This window comes from Diadema antillarum, unplaced genomic scaffold, assembly GCF_040938485.1.
Source record: "Diadema antillarum isolate AM-2024a unplaced genomic scaffold, OU_Dant_1.0 scf00000125, whole genome shotgun sequence".
In the NCBI taxonomy this organism is placed as follows: domain Eukaryota; kingdom Metazoa; phylum Echinodermata; class Echinoidea; order Diadematoida; family Diadematidae; genus Diadema; species Diadema antillarum.
In genome coordinates this window covers 1412911-1435686 of record NW_027271014.1, presented here as the reverse complement: position 1 = coordinate 1435686, position 22776 = coordinate 1412911, and the positions used below count along the sequence as shown (strand labels likewise).

Genomic DNA, 22776 nt, shown 5'->3' with positions numbered 1-22776 from the left:
ACTGAAAATTATTCTTCATCTTTCCATCAATAGTCGTATAAAGATAAACGTCAGCAGTCTCTTCTTCAATAACAAACACAAAGTAAATTGGCCTATACATGATTATGGGTTGTAATAACGAATAATGCATGACCCCAAAACAATCCTCGATTGTGAGTATTCTCATTATCAATTATCATTATCACCTACAGCCTGCTGGATACCGAAGACGCATATGTCGTTGATGTATACTATACTTCGAATATCAATCTCAAAATACAAGTCAAGCATTGCTTTAATTTGCTATTACATGCCAAAGCAAACTCACTTTTTTCAGACGTTTTATCCTCTTCTTTTTCATTTGCCGCATTTTCTTCTTTTTCAGTAGGTTCACTGGATTCACCTGAGAGAACTAGTATAAGATAAAGAGAAAGAGAGGTAAACCGTATATTACGATACAATAGATATCATCATCTTATCGTAATTATTTTCTTATATTCCTATTGTTTTCCCGGCTTTAATTGCCATTATTATGTCAATTTTATTGTCGATATCCATTCAACTTCTACAAAATATGAAAGACATGACCGGAAATTTCTGAAATCAGAGATAACCTCTTCACTAACTTAGGAAAGAATTTTTCATGTTAACGTGTTTCTACAAATCATACTCTGTTTTGTCTGCTTCTCCTGCGCTGGTTCAGTCTTGATATTTTTCCCGTCAGCTGTAGAATCTGTGGTACCTTCAGGAAAGACGTTGTGGAAGAAATAAAAAAATGGCATTTTCTTCTGGATTAAGTGATAGGTACAAGGAAATTACGATACAATAGATATCATCATCTTATCGTAATTATTTTCTTATATTCTTATTGTTTTCCCTGCTTTAATTGCCATCATAATATCAATTTTATTGTCGATATCCATTCAACGTTTACAAAATATAAAATACATGATCGGAAACTTCTGATATCAGAGAAAACCTCTAATGACAATTTTAGCACTAACTTAGGAAATAATTTTTCATGTTAACGTGCTTCCACAAAACTTACTCTGCGTTGGCTGCTTCTCCTCCGCTGGTTCAGTCTTGACATTTTTCCCGTCAGCTGTAGAATCTGTGGTACCTTCAGGAAAGACGTCGTGTAAGAAAAAAAAAAAAACATTTTTTTTTTCAGGATTAAGTGATACGTACAAGGAAATGTACAAGGATGTCAGAGCCTAGGAGAAATGACCATCAAACTAATATAGCACAGCCATCCATTTTTGCTCTCGTGTGTGCCTGATCTACCGAACGATGAATGTTTTTCATTCGGGGGGGGGGGGGTACGATGTGTTATTATTGTAAATATAAAGATTGTTGCCCCCATCTGAAGCAATCACCATGAGACACTGTACATTTGCGAGTTGCTCCCAATATTTCAGTCTTCTGGTAGGAGAACTAATATCAAAGTGTAACATAAAACATAAAAAAACCCAGACAAGTCTCAAATAGTAGATTGCTTACCTTGATTTACTGACGGTGTCTCTTGCTCATTATCACTGGATACACAGATGTCGCAATGCTCTTTCGTAAGGCAAATATCTATTAGAGACCGAAATTAAATGGAAAAAATGAAATAAGTGATTTCGACATAATATACAACAAATATCACAAAATATTGGTTGTTTGACATCGGCTTGGCTTAACCCTTGTCACAAATGTACACACTAGTAGTTATGTACACGTACATGTATGATGTACTGTATGCCTGGCTGTTTTAATGTGTATGTACACAGGTGGACCAGATTAATGGAGAACATTCTATGTGGTATACATATAGTACATACAGGCTGACCAGATCAGTGGAGAATTTTCTAGGTGGTATACAATGTAGCTAGATACAGTACATGCATGGAATAGGAAAAACATTATAGCTCACTCAATCTAGAATGATTTCACCCATTTCCAGAATGTTCTGGGAAGTGCTAACATATTTGGCTGAGTGAGGCACTGTCCCTGTAGCCCAATGTGATTGGTAGTTAATTTTGGTAATGATGTTTTGTACATAGTTAGGCAGTGAGTCATCCAGGTTTCCTGGAACTTGGACTGGCTAGTAGGTTGGAGAGAGTTATAGAATGTGCCAGAAGGGGGTGAATGGATAGTATATAAGCCAGAGAAATTCTGCAGTAGGGAGAGTACCCAACACCTCTGCTCTGAGAGTTACGTCATTTCTGGCTCTGAAGCGACTTGTTATAGTCAGTCCTGTGTTACCTGCTGACCTGTTATGTTTGTGAAGATACTTGGCCTGGGAGACATTTTGCCTGCAGAGAATTAATGTGCCTTCATTGGACTCCATATTTTAATGTCAACGGACATTGCTACGGCAAAGCTGTGACGGGCTGGATTCCTAGCTGGACAATATAAAGTGAATCATCATTCAACGCATCGACTGGACATGGTCGTTGGATTCTGCACATTTTGCTGGGAACATTATACTGTGGATCTATTGTGGACATATACCCTGGAATTATAACGCGGACTATTGTAACCTGTGCCTCTGGATTTACGTCGGAGGAATCATTCATCAGTGCGTCGCGGATCGTTCATTTGTGCATCAAGCATTGTATTTGGACACTACCAGGGAACTGTAGGGATTTCGTGATTTAGTGAGTAAGTGATTTCACTACCGATTTATAACTGTTTCTATTGATCATTGTTGTACTGATGTGACGCCGATTACCAGTCTGTACCCACAATATCACTGTTAATAAACCGCCTGAACATCACTTGATTGTTTCTTTTGTGCGATCATTCTCGGAGTGATTTTGGTCGTAACACCCTAACCAGGCCGGGAATTTGGCCTGTTCTGTGGCCGGGAATTTGGCCTGTTCTTTGGCCGGGGGGGGGGGGGGGGGGGGGGGTCACCGGGTTGCCAAGAACATACCCTGCCTGAAAACATGCATAAATTAGCTTACATTACATAATGGTACATCTGATTTTCGCGAAAATGGTGTCATAAGATGTGCGAGACTTGAAAGTAAAAAGTTAAGGCCGTATCACACCTTTCCGGGCAAGCTACACGGGCTTGTTGCGAGGAGGGTTTTCCAGCACTGAGGAGAATTTTCCGCGTGCGTACAAGAATGTTTACGACTTTCGCACTTGTGTCTTACCTGCTAGACTCGTGCTACTTACATTCTACTAACGTGTATTCCGTGTGACCTGCGTGAGAGCCTTGAAACCGATCCGTTTTCTGTTACCAGCAACGTACGGGTACTGAGAAGTACCTACGTTGAAGTTGCCTGCGATGTGCCGCCGGTAAGGGTCTCCTACTGGTGTTATGCGTGTACCTCTGCGAGCGAACCTCCACAACTCACTCGGAACAAGTTTTGAGCATGCTCAAAGCATTGTCATACTGCATCTTGGGAAGTTTTGCAGCTTGACTTTCGGGGAAACAACTTTGCTACCCGGAGCTCTCCGCAGTTGGTGCGCACCTGACAGCACGTAGCGCGTATCTCGCCTGTAGTTGCCCGGAGGTGCCCACGCAAGTCCCATTTAACCGCAGCCAAGTTTTGAGCATGAACAAAACTTTTTCCGGGTGAGTCGCGGGGATGCCCGGAGAGGTCCACGCAGAACGCCAGTAGGAGGTCCGTCGCGGCAGCACCTCGCAGGCAACTCCCACGCAGGTACCACGCGGTCCCCGTATGGAGCCAAGATAATGACATTCTGTGGGATTTCTGCCATTCCTTCAGAGGAATTTCTTCACTGAGTTGTAAGCACCCTAGTCTGGGCTCCGTCCCCTTTTCCTTGGTGCGACCAAGAGAGGGCGCAAATTTTCTGATTGCGATAATCGAGAGACTGCGCGCCCAACGAGGTGTTACGCCCCCATACGGCTTGTCGCGTACACTGAATCACCCCTACGAGTAAAAAGAGTCCAGAAGCTAGACTATTAGCACCCACGCGACTGGTACAAAGGTCACACAGTATACCCACAAGTAGAATAAAGTAGAACGCGTCGAGCAAGTAAGACACATGCACTGACTCGCCCAAATCCTTCTGCGTCGTCAGAAATTTCCGGTATCCTCGAAAATTCCCACTCACAACAAGCCCGCGTAGTATGCCCGGAAAGGTGTGACAGGGCCTATTCGACATGGTTACGGGTAAAAAAAAATTGCGTGCGCACCTCCCGGCGACTACAGGTGAGATACGTGATAGGTAACTGTCATGTGCGGCTCATTTACGGGGACCTCCGGGTAGTCAAAATTGTTCTTTGAAAGTCGCACGCAAGGCTTGCCCGGAAAGGTGTGACACAGCCTTTAGCGAGCGGTGCGGTCAAAAAAAAAAAAAAAAAAATCGCGCGGCAGAAATGGTCGCAGAAAATGTCGAGGGGGGAGTTGATTCAACCACCACCACTGCCCCCCCCCCCGCCTTTTCAGGGTTTATGCGACATGTATGCTCAACAGGGTTTGTAGAACCTAGTAAGAGGTAGCAACCCTAGTCCCGTTTTTACATAAATTATGAGAAAAGTGAACTGTTGAACTGCCATTATACATTGCATACGCAAACACACACATAAACTGCTTAAGTATATACGCCTATTATCTCTTTGACATGGCTACTACTAAAACACTGATTATTTCAGTGATTATTTTCGTCGATTAAGGGTACTACTTTGTTTATCAGTTGCTAAGTATACGTATACGTACACTTATAAATGATACAAATAATGAGGCTTTATAGTAATAATTTTCAGGGGCGGATCCAGGAATTCCGTAAAGAGGGAATTAAAGGGGGGGGCTTACGCACCCCTCCCCCATTTTTTTCTTTTTATTCCTTTTATTTCAACAAAAAATAAAGGGGGGGGGGGGGCGTGCGCCGGTTGCGGTCCTCCCTGGATTCGCCCCTGATTTTATACCTGCAACGTCTTGGCGATCACATAGTTTCGAAGCTGTGGCTTCACGAAGTCGACATCTCTTCTCGTAGTTGCTGCATTCTTGGTTCGACACCCAGTCTTCCAGCAGTTTGTCTGTTCTAAACAACCATTCTAAGTTATCCTTGTTTCTAACGTCAATGTCTTTTTCGTTGATACCTACTTTTCCACCTAATGACCGGCAGTGCCGTTTAGTTATAGCCAGGGCAATTGTCTCAATGTACTCCTTATCAAGCGGCCTTTTGTTCTTTTCTGAAACTGAATGAGAGAAAATATAATTTACATCATCTTTCCAGTCTTTCCATTTGCCTCTCGATAGCTAACAATGAGCGGATGATACTATGTCCAATGTTCTTTTATTCCCTTGGGCCACAGGAAGCAACCATGAGAGTTGGTTTTCGTCCATTCAGATTTTGATTTCTAGTGAAGAATCATTAAATGCCAGTAGATACCACTTAAAATAGCACGAGATTTAGTGGACATTTTATTTCACAAAAAGACAGAGTGAACATGTGTGTCACTATTCACACACAAAAAAAACACAAGAAAGGTTTTGTCCGTCTGTCGTTATCTATCCGTGTGGCGTAAGATTTAAAAAAGTAAGATCTTGAGGGACTCAAAGTAAAACCTCATTCTATCAACATACTGCCTAGGCAACTCTCCTCTCTGGTTAATTTCTTTCATTCTCCTCTCTGTCATCTCTAATGCACTTATTTATTGTCTGGAGCATTGATCGTCAACTTCAATACTCACCGATAACTTTCCAATTAGCATTGGATCATGTTATAATATGGTGAAGACACATGCATTCTTGTTCCAAGAGCGACGATAATATTGATACTTGGATACAGAGACCAATGAATTTTTGGAATGGACTCTGCAATGAATGAATTAAAACAGTATGTCACGATGTATGATTACGATTAGCTCCAAGGATAGAAGAACTGTATTTATAGCATGGTACTGACGTTTGTGTCTTCTCTCTAATCTGTGTTCTTCTCATCGAACCAGAACAGAGGTTCATAGAAATAGTTACTAACATCTACAATCATTTCCCTGTGAGAAAGCCTCACAATATTTTGTAATTGTTGTGATTTTCAACAAGTTCACGGCATTCTTTAATGACCCGTAGCTCCAGTGGAAATGTATTTGCAACAGTTTTTACTTTTGGAAAATGTAAACTTACTCCGGAAAAACGTCTTTGCCTCTTCCGTACAACCAGCTTTTTCCACAGCCAAGCAAAAAGCAACCTTGACGTTAAAAGGTTTGCCCCCTTTGGCTGCCATCTCTGGTAGTTTAATGCCTCCTTCCACACGCACATAACGCGTCGTCTCCGTCCCAACACTACTCTGTTGGTAACTACCTGCCCACTCTATCATCAGGTTCTCCACTAACGTTCGTACATTCCCTGCTTCTAGATCCACTTGAGTTTTTATGTCTAGTTGCTTCAGCAGCGTCTTCACTTGTTGAGGCTGTTTGCTGACACACCACAAAACATGACTTATGTCGTCATGAGAGAGCTCGCAGTACTTCTGACGATACTCTGAAATGGAAAGATTCAAGAGGAAGTTTATCTGAAATAAAGTAAGAGAAAGGATGAATATAGCATTTTGTCACAATACAAACGTTTGATGAAGAGGAGACCTTTTGACCGAAAAAAAAAACAAAAAAGAAGAACATCGAGACACAGATACAAAAACATGATTATCTACAAAGAACAATTTTAGTGAGACTCAGTTTGGGCTTAGCGCTAATCGCAGTGTCGCCAATCCACCTTTCAGACTCCGTAACTTCACAAAAAGAATGGAGCAAGCGGGGAGTTGGGTTAGTTATAGCCTTGCTGTATACCGTCCCTTTGTGTGTTCTTTCACACTGGCAACAAAACGTGTCAAACCTGTAGACTATTGGATAGCCTATACAAATAAAGGAAGAATCGTCATATTTACATGATGGTTAAAAGAAAAAAAAATGAATTCTGGTCCTTAAGTTAATCCGGATCCAACTGGGCCACCCTTCGTTATGTCCCCCCCCCCCCAAAAAAAAAAAAATACAACAGCAACAGCAGTAGCGTTTACACTCTAAGAATGTCCATCTTACTTTTGCCTATAATTTCATAAAAGAGGATTTCTCTCTCTCTCTCTCTCTCTCTCTCTCTCTCTCTTTCTCTTTATTTATCTATCTGCACATCCATCTATCTATCTATTTATCTATCTGTCTATCTAACTAACTCTTTCACAAGTTTTGGATAATCTGGGTGACCCAAAGTTGGCTATGGTACTCATTCATACAAATGTACATGATAATATTATCATCCTAACGATAATACCTACCCATTTCTTGAAGACTTAACCTTGTGCTCTTAAAAAAAAATGAATAAAAAAGGTGAAAATGTGATGGTTGGGTCCAAAATTTGGTCCCCACTCCAATAGATTCCAAGATGGCTCCCCGAATCCGTCGTTAATAGCAAATATGAAAATACCGTCACCAATGTACTTTTTCACAGCACTTAATTACTCAGCTGTATCACGCCCGACTCTACAGGAAGAAGTTTATGTTAAGATTCATAAATTCAGAGGTTTTGAGGCCCCTTGCTTATTACATTGTACGCCTGCCAATGCATTTAAACAAACGACATCCTGTCACTATATGGATTACCTGACAATGTAGTTTACGCACGACATACTACGCACGACGGACGAAAATGATCGGAAGACCTTTGTGAGCTTTCATTGATACATCAACAGCAACAACAAAAAATAACAACTAAAGAGTCACACGATATCAAATAGGTACCCCTTTATGGAAGTCATACGCACTAACACATACATAAACAAACACACACTCAACCTACACGCGCACTTTTTTTTATAATATTCTTTATTTGAGTTTCATTCACTATCAAATCCATATTAACAATAAAATTAATGAGTCCAACAACAAAAAAGCAGCTGTATTCTTCTTTCTTGTGCTGCTAAATCATTTTTCAAACATACAGTACAATATATTTGAGTCTTTTTGCCAAATCATACCCTGTTTTTATAAGAGAAATGACATGAAATTCTGCATAATTCTCAGAAAAATCTATTTTGATCAGCCTAATCAAGCCAATCCGAATGTGCCTTATCACTCACACACCCAATAAGAAATTTGTCAGTACCACACAATGTACCACATAAATAAATGTTACCACAGGAACTGTGTGGTATACTGTTTTACAAGCTCATGTGATACTCCATGTGGTACTGGTCGGTACCACACAATGTACCACACAAATATATATTAACACAGAAACGGTGTGGTACTGTGTCACAGGCTCGTGTGGTACTCTGGGATGTACCACAGGGCAGTACCTCAGGACATTACCACATGAAAGTACCACAGGACAGTACCACAAGACAGTATCGCACGAATTGTCCTGTGGTATTTTGGGACGTACCACAGGACAGTAACACAGGAGCTGTCCTGTGGTATTTTGGGACGTATACCACAGGACAGTACCACAGGACAGTACCACATGAATTGTCCTGTGGTATTTTGGGACGTACCACAGGAGAGTACCAGAGGAAAGTACCACAGGATAGTACCACAGGACAGTACCACACGACTTGTCCTGTGGTATTTTGGGACATACCACAGGACAGTACCACAGGACAGTACCACAGAAATTGTCCTGTGGTATTTTGGGACGTACCACAGGACAGTACCACAGGATAGTACCACAGAACAGTACCACACGACTTGTCCTGTGGTATTTTGGGACCACCACAGGATAGTACCACAGGGCAGTACCACAGGACAATACCCAGGAAAGTACCACAGGACAGTACCACAGGAAAGTACCACAGGATAGTACCACAGGACAGTACCACACGACTTGTCCTGTGGTATTTTGGGACATACCACAGGACAGTACCACAGGACAGTACCACACGACTTGTCCTGTGGTATTTTGGGACGTACCACAGAACAGCACCACACGAATTGTCCTGTGGAATTTGGGACGTACCACAGGACAGTACGACAGGAATTCCTGTGGTAATTTTTGACGTATACCTCAGGAGACTACCGGTACCACAGGAAGATCATATGGTACTGTTCCACACAGAAGTACCACACAGCAAATGAAATGCGTAATATCACACAGTCGTGCCCCATAGCAATACCACACAACAATACCACACATGATAGGAAGTACGACAGAAAAATACCACAGGATATTCTTTTTTTTCTTTACATTTTATACCAGAGGACTATCACATCAGGAGAATATCAAACAGCAGTACCACACAGGAGTACCACAGGAATTGTCCTGTGGTATTTTGGGACATACCACAGGACAGTACTACAGGACAGTACCACAGGAATTGTCCTGTGGTATTTTGGGACATACCACAGGACAGTACCACAGGAAAGTACCACAGGAGAGTACCACACGACTTGTCCTGTGGTATTTTGGGACGTACCACAGGGCAGTACCACAGGATAGTACCACAGAACAGTACCACACGACTTGTCCTGTGGTATTTTGGGACAGACCACAGGACAGTACCACAGGAATTGTCCTGTGGTATTGGGACGTACCACAGGACAGTACCACATGACAGTACCACAGGACAGTACCACAGGATAGTACCACAGGACAGTACCACACGACTTGTCCTGTGGTATTTTGGGACGTACCACAGAACAGTACCACCGGGCAGTACCACAGGAAAGTACCACAGGGCAGTACCACAGGACAGTACCACAGGATAGTACCACAGGACAGTACCACACGACTTGTCCTGTGGTATTTTGGGACGTACCACAGAACAGTACCACACGAATTGTCCTGTGGAATTTTGGGACGTACCACAGGACAGTACGACAGGAATTCCTGTGGTAATTTTTGACGTATACCTCAGGAGACTACCGGTACCACAGGAAGATCATATGGTACTGTTCCACACAGAAGTACCACACAGCAAATTAAATGCGTAATATCACACAGTCGTGCCCCATAGCAATACCACACAACAATACCACACATGATAGGAAGTACCACAGAAAAATACCACAGGATATTCTTTTTTTTTTTCTTGACATTTTATACCAGAGGACTATCACATCAGGAGAATATCAAACAGCAGTACCACACAGGAGTACCACTCAGGAAAATTGTAAGGCAGAACCAACTGAAATAACAAAAATATAAACAAAAAAGCACATATTATTGATATTCCTAAATTAATTGATAGATGAGTTATGCTGTGAATTATAGCAATTAGTTTGCCATTACTTAACCTGTCCTATACTCCTACAGTATTCCCTATTTAGTGAAAGTGCTGATGTAAAGCATGAGAAATTTCATAAGGACTTCTGTGGTACTCCTGTGGTACTCCTGTGGTACTCCTGTGGTACAAATTTTTACATAGCTCATGAATATTCATAAAAAGCACTCTAGATTTTAGAAAATACATAAATGACTTAAAAAGTCAAAGTATTAATGATGGGACTTACTTTGAACTTTATGAAAGATTGTCTAATTATGTTATGTTATTCCCAATATCATAGATATTGTTATGAAAGTGTAATTTCATATCTTTATAATAAAGTATAATCTAGTTAGTAACCATGCCTTAATGCTTTACGGATAGACGGCCATATATATATGTACTGATACGGTCGATGGCTACCTAGGAATAGGATATGACTATATAGATCTATTATTATCGGGACAGATTGCCGTCACTTGCAATCACTTCTTCATTTGTAATTTATTCGGCTAAGAATTAAAATGGGAATGTCAAAATTCATTGTTTTGACATAATTTTATATTAATCCGTGGCCCTATGTTTAGGTTGAGGCCACTGGATTAATTGAGTATCGGATTGATATTCGGGAGGGTTTGTTGTCGGGCATGAGTTTCTGTGAGACGGGTTATCATTATAACATATATATATTTTTTTAATGTATATGAATATAAATTAAAGGTTTATAATAATGGTGCGTCCCCATCCGGGTCTGGGCTTTTCCAGGGTTTTTCCGGTTCCCCGGGGCTGAGTCGTCTCATTTGATATTAATAATTTATGTAATTTATTGTTATTGTTATGTTAATGTGCGCGGAATGAATGACCGTGTCTCATTGTGAATAATTTATGTATGCGGAATCGCCCCACTCTATTATATTGGACTCACTGGAATACAAAATAATGCAAATGTTTGTTAAAATTCAATAGGTATGTTAAATGCCGTCAAGAGAAAAGTGTATCATGTATGTACTACACTTGTCCGAGTTTTCTTCTTCTTCTTCATGCTATTTAACTTTTCTCCTTTTTTCTATGTCTCCATTTTCTCTACTCCTAATCTTTCTGGTCTCATTTCTTATCCTTTTGCCTGCTTATACAATATTTTTCACACTTTGAATATGTGTAGGATTCTGTCAAAGTTATGTGTATTTATGTTCGTAAATCTTCTGTAACATTTTGTGATATTTATGTATATGCCCTGCTTATTCTGTTCATCCAGTTATGTCCTCGGCTTTTATGTTTTGTATTTATGTATTCCTTTGTTCGATTTGTATATCAATAAAGTGATGAAATATATATAGAATGGCACTTGGCCATTAGACTTTCGTTTGAGGTTTAGGAGTAGGACAGGTTATTAAGTAGGGTCATGTTTGTCCTGAAACCCATCACTCACCTATCAGGAATATGCCTTGATATGTGGCTAAAATTCTCCCAGATTTTTTTTTTCGATCTATCCTGTGTGGTACTCTCCTATGGTAATGCTGTGTGGTAATGATCAACCTGTGGCACTGTCCTGTGGTACTGTCCCAAAATACCACAGGACAGTTCCTGTGGTACTGTTCTGTGGTACTAGTCCTGTGGTACTACCCTGTGGTACTGCCCTGTGGTATGTCCCAAAATACCACAGGAATTCCTGTGGTACTGTCCTGTGGTACTGTTCTGTGGTACCGGTCCTGTGGTACTTTCCTGTGGTACTGCCCTGTGGTACGTCCCAAAATACCACAGGAATTCCTGTGGTATTGTCCTGTGGTACGTCCCAAAATACCACAGGACAATTCCTGTGGTACTGTCCTGTGGTACTTCCCTGTGGTACTGTCCTGTGGTACCGTCCTGTGTTAATTACCACAGGAGTACCACAGCATTTTTTCGTAAGGGACTTGATCAGATTGCTCAATATCCACTTCATTACATAAATTCTCTTACACTCTCTTGAGAATACAGCATTTCCTGAAACGTATCATAAAAAAAGCATTCTCTACTTAAACGAACAAAACTCATCATTTTTTATCTAACCTATCAACCTACCCCCCCCCCCCGTACAAAACAAAATAACCATATGTGTATATCATCAAAACAAACCATATTCCTGCCTAGCCCCTTAACCATTACTCTACTATTACCTAACTACATCTACCTAGCCCTAACCATCCCCACCTATTTCCCCACTAACCATTACTCTACTATTACCTAACTACATCTACCTAACCCTAACCATCCCCACCTATTTCCCCACTAACATACCCCCCCCCCCCCCGTAGCCTTCCCTCAGCACACACCCCCATATATGCACTAGACATCAACCAAAACAACAACAACATACCCACAAGTGCGCGCTCACAAACACCAACATTAATTGCACGCCAAATCACACTACATACATGTGGTATCTTGGTTACCTGTTTCTTGGACTGTTAGACACGCACCAAAAACCGAAGCTAACTAAACGTTTTACATGGGAAAGAAAAAAAAAGTGACCACCATAATGCTGATGCATATGTGACCGTGCACCTCAAAACGAACATAAAGTCGCACACACTGATTTTGCGTGAGGACTGAAAATAACTGAAATGGGTCAACCTAGCCGAACTTGACTTTTTCATATTTTCTGAAAGAGCGGGTCTTCTTTTACATTATGCTAAAATTTGGTATCATAAAACGGGCAGGAAAGTGTGTTTTTTTAGCAGTTTTTCTCGAACATTTTTGGCAGAATAGTGTGATTAGGTGCGTCTTTCGAATCCCTTTTTCATTTCTGAAAAACCTTGTCCACACTCTTCACTTTCAACTCTAATAACTTTTGACAAAATAGTGCTACTGCTTTGAAAGTTGGGATTAATTATGGACAGAATGTGTTAATGAGGCATGCTTAATTTCAGTTTAATCTAATAATCCCTTCATTGTTGTTACTCTGGTGGTTTACTTCCTGTTTTTTGTCCCATTCATCGCACAGCCAGCACGGTTTGGTAAAGATTAAGCGCTTGAATAGACACTGTACTTCAAAGCCTCTTTTCTCAGTTCACACTTTTCCTGAGTTTGTGCTTTCTTTCCAACATTTAGATAGGTTAGGAGAGTCCATTTGATTTGAGTTATACATCATTTTAAAGCTTAAAGTCTGGTCTTTCAGAATATGGTCTTAACTAAACATTCATATCTGGCGACTTTTTGTTTGTTTTGAGGTGCACTGTCACATATACCGATTCCTAAACATTAATACGGCTAAAACCTAAACTGACCATACATCTGACGATGGGGAAGAAAGATTAAAAAAAAGAAATAATATATAATTCATACTATCAATGTGCAAAAAACAAAAACAACAACAACAACAGCAACAGCACTCTCTATGAAAGTTTCAACTGCTCCCATTTTTGCAAATGAAAGCCAAGCTTACCTGCTTTAACCGCAACGTTCTTTTCCTCCTCTATAAAATCCAAAACAAATTTCTTTATCTTTTCCCTCTTGGGTAACTTATTTTGTTCTCTTGACCGAAATATTACAATTTTCATCAAAATTATCAACACACACACACACACACACACACACACACACACACACACACACCTGTACACCCACATGCACATTCCACTCACAAACACACATACCCATCGTCATACAATTCTGAACCAACCTTCCATCTGCTCCTGCAAGGTACTATTATATGTACTGAGCTGCGTCCATTGCCTTCCCTCTTTAGTCTTCTCTTTCCATCTGCACAGGCCGTTATAGATGTCTTCAGGTGGTAGCACAAACTGACAGTCCGTATCCAGTTCGTTCTTGTCAATGAGAAACTGTCTAAGGGTACTGGTGAGCTTGTTATTGTTCGTCTGGTTACTCATTTCCCACAGCTCAATGTAAGATATTGGCCCTGTGAGCGAGTTATCAACGTTTTACACCTTCAGCAGTTATGTTAAACAACAATCATTCTGCATGATATCTACCATGCATTGCAAACAGAAGATAATAATTTACTCTTCGTTATTGTTCTAATCCCACATTCATCCAGACAGACCGATCAACCAGGATGTAAGATTACTGTTGATTGTACAATAGCCTATACTACAAAGGCACCAGTAACACGAATAGGATGCTTTCATCGATACCATGTCAAATTCTGTCTTTTAAACAGAGCCTACATGCTTTCAATAGGCCTGTGATATACATGGTAATACCCACTGGAGCGCATGAGACTGTCGGCGATTATATCATCATGTGAATATTTCAAACTCTCTCTCTCTCTCTCTCTCTCTCTTGTATTTTTTTTTGCATAACATGCACGTCATTGCATAACATGCAAGAGTACTTCATTTTCAACGATGTTTTTTCTCTAAATCTGATTCTCTCTCCAACGTTCTCTCTCTCTCTCTCTCTCTCTCTCTCTATCTTTCTGTTTATACCAGTTTCTTGTCTTCCATCTCGTATAGTGTCATCACTCAAAAGGTGTTCTTATTATAATGCATTACCGACTAAGAAGACAAAAAGAAAGAATAGTAAGATATAGAGTTGTCAATTACCTTTAGTGCGGTGCCAGTAGAAAATGCCAATCAAAACAGCGATTACAACGATAGCGATTACAACGATAGCAAAGAAAACACCAACACCGAGTCCTGTAAAACAAAAACAAAAAAGGACATCAGTGATAAAGGAGGGCAGCGAGAATACAGAATATCCCAATAAAAAAATACAATCAGATTTTTACATTGATAACTTCCTATTTAAACTGTCTGAATGCTATTTCAAGGTCTGCAGATCATTTGATTTGTATAAGTGATCAAAGAGAAATGTGAATCGTTGTAAAGTATGTCATGGGTCTGATTCTTCTAAGTCTAGCGCTTGGATGCTGTCAGACTACTTGGACCTGCATAATTGTGTGAACACAGTGAACAAAATTTGGACGGAAGAGATTCCTGTCATCCTCTACAAAAAGCCTGATTTCTCTTTGACCAGTGAAGCAAATCTTATGGGGTTTCCTGTAGGGCAAGGTCATAAGTTATAGTTACATTCCGTAAAACTGTATGTGGATTGATACACTATTATTAAAGTTACAATTTATTGCGAAGGGTACCTTTTTTGTTTTCGTTATTGTTTTTGTTTTTGTTTTGTTTTGTTTTGTTTGTTGTTGTTGTTGTTGTTGTTGTTTGTTTTTTTTTTTTTTGGGGGGGGGGGGGTTCATACGATAGTAAGGTAATACAAGGGGCGGAGCCTTTTGCACTGTCAGTTACATTAAATTGCTACTATACGTGCACTAGCTTCGGTTACATGTGTATGGCACTACATCAAATAATGCATGAAGTAAAAAGAAACGTCCTTTCTGCTGTTCAAGTTTTCGGCATCACCACCCTAATATTTTAATTCAATGTTTCCACGATATCAATGTTTTCATGATGATCCTACTAGTTGGTCTAATGAGTTTCATCTAGCCCTTTTGAGAACTTTATTAGCTCAGAATACATTTATATACACCGGTCCTACATTTTGGAATTCAGTGAGTTCTGAAATGTAAAAAAAAACAAAACAAAACAAAACAAAACAAAAAATAGTCATACTATTTTAAGCGTAATCTGAAACCTTTTTGTTAAATTCTGGCTGAGATATTTATTTTCATAACCTACATAGGTTACAGCATACATAAGGTTCATCATCAGTTATTGAGTTCATCTTTACGAAATAAAAAAACGGCATTAAAGTAATGAAATGCGGCATTTTATATCCATAATTTTTCAACAATTGCTTGCAGTCACTAGCTGTCCGAAATACTTCCTCAATCCCCTCTTCCGTTTCTCTTGTTCAGTATGTAGGCATTCTCTCTCTCTCTCTCTCTCTCTCTATCTTTCTTTCCCTTATTTCTATGATTTTGTTTTTGCTATATTCCTATTAATCGTATCCCCCTCAGTGTGGTCATGTCATGTTGTTGTGTCTCTGTTGTTTGTTTTATTTTGTCCTATCTTTTTTATCGTGCATTATCTATTTGTAATTACAATAAGTATTTTTGAAGATATTTTAGAGTGGCCCACAATCTACAACCAATACTTTTTTGAGGACTTCTCAGTTCTCTTTTTTTTTACCCTTGAAACAAAACTTTGTAATTCCAGTATGTGTGCATATCTTTATCAGTTTGATGATTACCACTTATTGCCATACTTTGTAATGTATATATGCTTATTATTGAATTTTTGATTTGCTTTCTGTTATGTTTTGCTGAAAGAAAAAAAAATGAGATTGAAATAAATGAAATGAGATCAAGCTATTGTTAATTGTAAACTGCAAACTACTGCGCACTTACGATTTATCGGAAAATTAATTGGCGTAGGGTAAACACAGATCGACCAGCAAATTATATTAGAACCAGCATATTTGAAAGAGATCTGTATAAATCTATGCAAGACCCACAGTCCATGATATTTGTTTCATCTTCATTTTTCCAAGCATTCTATCGTATAATCTTTCCCTCGATAGCTTATTGTCTTTCCCAAAGCGGAGTTTCAGCATGAATTGTAGTTGTTTTCTTTTTATCTCTTTTTTTTTTAGTTTTCAGCCTACTTTTTAATTTGTTTACATTTTTGGGCCTAATGAATACAATGTATGCTTGTGATTTAGCCCCCTCCACAACATACACATACTTTTGTTTTTTTTTTGACTATTTCGTATTTTGTTGCTAACGTATACTGTCGTTACTACATGGTTTCGATTATCTTTGACATTGTAGCAATCATTGGAAATTACTTATGTCTGTCACTTCGCCCTGTGTAAACACAAAGTTTCAATCTTTAGTTTTAGGAAAGCGGCGTGATTATGTTTCTTCTTGCACTCCAGAGAGTATAATTGTTATATACGTTATACACTAGTTTGTATGGAACATGATCACTTTCTCTTCAAATTATGAGTAACTAATTAGAAATCAATAATAAGAAAAGAAGAACACATTAATCTGAATAGCCAAAGGAATGCATTGTGATAAAGAAATTGAAAAATTTCGTCAATATTCAAGTTCCTGAACAAGGTTCAAAGTTCCCTACTCATGCCTGTTTTAAACTAGTAAATGTCGATTTTAAATGTTTACACCTATGAACGTAGACATGTCTACCATTTATACCCAGGTACTGACAATCATTCTCGTTGGAAAGTAAAATAATACAACATGAACGACATAGTGAAGGTCTAATCGAGTAAAAAAAAATGATTAAATACCAATACTGATTCCTTTCGGTTGATTGATCGGCGATTTCGTCGACTCGACTGCGACTGCCGAGATAGGGATTGGAGTCGGAATGGTTACAGATATCCGCTTCACTTCGGAGTGGGTGGACTTTATTTCAGCCACGCAGGCAAATGTTCCGGTCAAATCTGGCGTTAGCGTTACGTTGGCATAGATGTTCTGTGTTCCGTCATTATTGCTTACAGTCACAATATGTTGTTTTTGATTAACTCCACTGGGAAGCCAGTAAATGTTGATAAGCTCCTGCTGCACGTTAACTGCCTGACATTGCAGTGCCGTACGTTCTGGGTCGTAACTCAAGGAGCAGTCCGAACTCGAACATTCTGTGACCGTGAGGAAATCCGGGTCTGGAATGAAATTCAAAGCAAACACATTCTTGGTGCCATCAGCTAGCCCTAAAAACATGCAAGTAGCGAACATATTCTAAACAATCATGTCCACAATGATATGATGCGAGCGTCACAAGAATTAACGACTCCATGTGACATAAGGGATGTATTAACCTTTTAACGGTATTTCTTGTTAAGTCTCTCAGCACCATTATCCGTCATTTTTTTTTCCTTCGAAAAAAAAAAATGTTTGGACCATGCAGTCAAGCAAGTCGATCACGTCCACTGATCAAGATCATATCAAACTCACGAAGGTAAGGTTTAATTGTCTCAAATTTAGACAGGACAATTGTTTTAATTAGCATCGTCACTTCCACAATCCAGAGACTAGAATACTATTCAAGCTGCGTGGTAGCTAGATGCGATTGATCGAGAGACATAGCTTTGTAAACGGATTCTTTATATCTGATACCCTATTCAGGATTACCTTTAATATGACGGTTGCCTCGATCCTTCATCATTGAAGACACGATATAGATTAGTTAGGATATAGTGAATGTTTGCATTTATAATTTACCTGTCTTTAATTTTTGGGTATGCTGCAACTTTACTCAAATATACGATACGAACAAACCTGTAACATAGACATCCGTGCAGTTTTGGATGAGGTTGTTCTTGTTATAGGCCACTCTGCAGCAATATCTCCCAGCGTTTTCGTTAATGACTGTGTGGATGTTCAGCGAGTAATTTGAGTCGATCGTCATTTCTCCACTACGGTAGCTGCTACCCCCTACCACATCCCCATGCAAACTAACCAAAAGGGTGACAGAATTTGGAGTGGGTTCTGGAGGCAAGGTCAGGCAAGAGACAAGAGGAAATGACAGAAAGACGTTCATTCCGTGGGGGCAAAAAGTTTCTATGTACCTTTATAAGCACATTAAATGTAAAAGTAAATACAAACAGGATAACTGTCGTTGGAGGGAGGAAAAGCCTTGTTTTCCTAGAAAGTTATGCTTTTAGGGAAATTGCTTTCAGTAATCATGGAAGGAGTACAGTTATCCAGCTGAGAATGTGCAGCAATGGACAATTTTATTGTCCTGATAATTGTTCTGGTGCTTCTTTATCAATCTGAACCAAACCAATGTTCGATTACATTATAAGAAAAGAATAAAGACAATTTCGTTTTCGCTCGAAAATAATAATACATAATCTGAATGTGTTGTACTCGTGAACGGATATCATGTCATCTGCTTCTCCCCCAGTGTTGTTCAAAAATACAGGTTCATTCTTGTTGTTAGATTTAAAAAATAAACGTTGATATTACTCTTCTTTGCTGATGTTCTTGTTTTTATGTTCCTTTTTACTATTTTTTACCAAACTGTAGAAAAGTTCGAAATGATTTGGCTGTATAAAGCATATTTTTATTATGATGGTGCTTTCAATCACAAAATTTCTAACCACGAGCAAAAAATAAAATAACATTCTTTCACTCATACAGTGATCACCTTTGACCCATTGCACTGCCTCTGGCTCTACGGAGAACTGGCACTTGAGTTTTCCCGGAAGACCTCTTAACAGAATTGAATGACCACCAACAACCACGACGTCATCTGGAATCTGACAATCTGTTCAACAATTGAACACAAAATAATGAATGCTTATACATTTATCTGAGTTATTCGAGAAACTGCCGAACTGATTTTTCACCTGATCGGCTTTAACTGAAAACCAATATGTTATATAACGTGGCTCCTTTTCATCGTTATAATACAAAAATTTACAACATATAGCTTTCCATAGTTAAAATCATGATTTCGCGACGAAGAAAAATTAGTTGAAGAAACACAGTAGGGCCTACATTCCACACTTTCTGAAAAAAAAATAAACCATCGGAAATTTGATTTTATTGTTAATTACATCAAACAATTCATTCTCTCCTCTCGTTATTACAGAAAAAAAACAACAGAGAAGAACACAAAATGACCAGACGTGAACAAATGCCAATTTTGTCTAATTATGAACCATCTTATTCTCAATTGCAATAAGTACCTTCTTAACTTTTTATAACTTACCAATTTCTGCAAAGTTTGTCATGAGACATACAGTGACGATAGCAGAGGTCCACTGGTAACCCATTTTGTTAAACCTTTTCCTTTCAGCAAACAGAAAAACTCTGCCAGGAAAGAATAGATATATGAAATAATTTTAAGCCCAGTGTATCAAGGAAGGACACGATAGCGCACCAAGATTACAAAGTGCATTATTTTTACAACTCCAGAATAAAATTTATCACTTTATATATGTAGTCTGTAGAGTAATTTAATAAGGAACTTTGGGTATGATGCTAATCTAAAGTCTACAGACGGGTCAATATTTTGTTTAAAACAACAATATCTCAATGCTGTTACATAGTCGCATGCATCATGCTTCTGTCTCTGTCTCTCTCTCTCTCTCTCTCTCTCTCTCTCTCTCCCTCTGCACTCAGACAACACAGTTTACCTCATGGTGCTATGGTATCCCTCAAATTCTTTGCTGCCCCCCCCCCCCAACTCATACAAGTTAAGTATCTACGTTATAATGGTACTGTTAGCAGTGTCACTGCATACTTGAATGACATATCATACTAAAGGTATAGGCCATACCTTGCAAGTTAAGGTGATATGTATCTTGTGTGTCATGAGTATCACCAGTGTAACGGTGATATCCCGTTCATACATTTCTCCTCCATATCTTTTTTACAACATGAAATTTGCGCTAGGCGGACAATACTACATTAATTACCAAAATGAAATAGAATACAATAAAATAAAATAAAATAAACACTTACACAACAATAAAAAATTAATGACTGTTTAAATTGCATTAACACTACAATGTATGTGATTCTGCTTAACAAAATCAAACAAATATTAACTCCTTATGCAAATTTGTTTGTACTTTTTGTATGTCTTTGTAAGAAAAATAAATGATGGTGTCATCCGCATATTTAGTGACCCTGCATTACAAACCCAGTAAAAAGTCGCCTGATATGGATTTTTAGTTAAGGGTTCATTTTAAAAAAGCAGACTCTAAGCTTTAAAAAGATGTATAGCCCATTTTGAATTGACTCTCCTAACCTATCTAAATATTGGAAAGAAAACACACACTCTGGGAAAGTGTGAACCGAGAAAAGAGGGTCTGAAGTGCAGAGTTATATTCATTGCTCTACGCTGTGACAGGTGTCTGACTTCATCGGCACATTTCAAGACGAATTTGAGAAGTATCACCTATAACATAGTGCATCCGAGAACTCTACCAGGTCATAGTTCGGTTCCCATCACACTTAACAGCAATTATCCATCTGCCTTGTTATACCTCACTATTCACCATATGAAGAGTTTATTCGCAAAAACCGATATGTCCATATTTGCCAAATGGAGATATTTGCGATTAAAGGTCAAGAAAAATAAAAAGAATAATAAGAAAATTTTTGCTTCTTTTGACCATAACTTCAAAAAGTATCTTTATATGTAGTGACCAATATGCCATTTAAAAGGTATTATTTTGTACTTTATGACAGAGACCGTACTTCAAAATCTTAAAAAATGGACTTATCGGTTTTTGCGAACAATCTTCATATTTACTCCTTCACCCCTGGGTAAGTTTATTCTTCATGATATTTTGGTAATGAAAGTTAATTTCACGACACCTATGCTAACCTGTTATCCTAGAAAATGCAGGGAAAGGAACATGTTTATTTTTCCAACAAATACGACTCTACATTCCTGGTTCTTATGATGCTTGCAGGCATATGCATGACATTATCATGATATTACGGGGAGTGAACCAACTCTACAACCCCTAAGAATGGAAGAAGAGGGCTTTGAAGGATATTGATTGTGATGTTGGTGATGATGATGCTGATAGAGATGGCGATAATTTCATTAATCAGCATCTCGTAGCAATTATGAGAACAATGATGACGATAGTGATGATGAAGTGTCTGTGTCGAAATAGTGAAATATTAATGCTAAATGAATGATACTGATGATACTTAGAATAGGAATGATTTGAGTGACCATAGTAAAAAGTGCCAAACAGATGCCAAAAGAGCGAAGTGTCTCCTGGCCTCTCTCCTCCAATCACCGCAGCTCGCGGTCACAATGTTTGTGTATGATGCGTACACACATACACACACACACACACACTTGTCTCAGTGGCAGCATTGTCCCACACGTTTATGGATAGCACTGCAGTCTGGCATTGCGCAATTGCATACTCAAATTTCGTTCTTTCGGAGGAGTTACGCAATAACGTACCATCAGGGGTGACGATCGCCCGACTTTAAAGGGGTCCTGAAATCCAAATGCATGTTGATTTGTGTTGATTTATGATACCCTCAACATTACTTCGGAACTTCATTACTTTGCGGAAAAACAAATATCTAGAAACATTCCATATATTTCTAACGATTTTTTCTTTTATTTTTCTTGAGATTACTTGGGAACGCCCAAAAGAAAAAAAAATCCTTCCAAACTAATCAATATTGATATTCTTGAGATGACATCATCTGTCAATCATTGCTGAAGTACTGAAATGTTTAACAAAAGACATTCGAATGCACCTTTCTCTCGACTCAGCATAACTTGCATGATTCTGTCATATTGATGTGACTAACTAAAGACATGGCGAGGGAACATGCAAGTTATGCTGAGTCGAGGGGAAGGTGCATTCAAATGTCTTTTGTTAAACATTGCAGTACTTTACCAATGATTGACAGATGATGTTTCTAGATATTTGTTTCACCAAATCAACATGCATTTGGATTTCAGGGCCCCTTTAATAGCCAGCAGCAGCCGACGCTATATACTGATGTGGAAGTACAACCCCCAGGGCTGGATTACGACCCTAAAGTGCAAACACGTCGTGGAGTGCCTGACATACAGGAAGTTTCCTCCATCACCATTTAATTATGCCATGGATATATTTAACTGGGTCTTTATTGTTTTGTCGGTTTATATTGGTTCTTTGTGACAGTGTTGCAACCACTTTTCTTGTCCAAATTGCCTTCGTACAATCCATTGACCT

General features: G+C 39.0%; 1 protein-coding gene across 1 annotated transcript in view; it reads right to left on the bottom strand.

Moving 5' to 3' along the window:
* Positions 1-19845, bottom strand: part of LOC139720272 (uncharacterized) — a 32007-nt gene extending 12162 nt beyond the window's left edge. Inside the window, exons 1-10 of the mRNA XM_071631632.1 lie at positions 19782-19845; positions 19215-19334; positions 18344-18553; positions 17353-17775; positions 14679-14771; positions 13796-14032; positions 6069-6425; positions 4868-5140; positions 1028-1099; positions 308-391 (exon numbers count right to left, since the gene is read on the bottom strand). Of these exons, the coding sequence (XP_071487733.1) occupies positions 308-391; positions 1028-1099; positions 4868-5140; positions 6069-6425; positions 13796-14032; positions 14679-14771; positions 17353-17775; positions 18344-18553; positions 19215-19334; positions 19782-19845 (1933 nt within the window). The remainder of the gene's footprint in view (positions 1-307; positions 392-1027; positions 1100-4867; positions 5141-6068; positions 6426-13795; positions 14033-14678; positions 14772-17352; positions 17776-18343; positions 18554-19214; positions 19335-19781) is intronic.
* Between the last annotated feature and the right edge of the window lie 2931 nt (positions 19846-22776).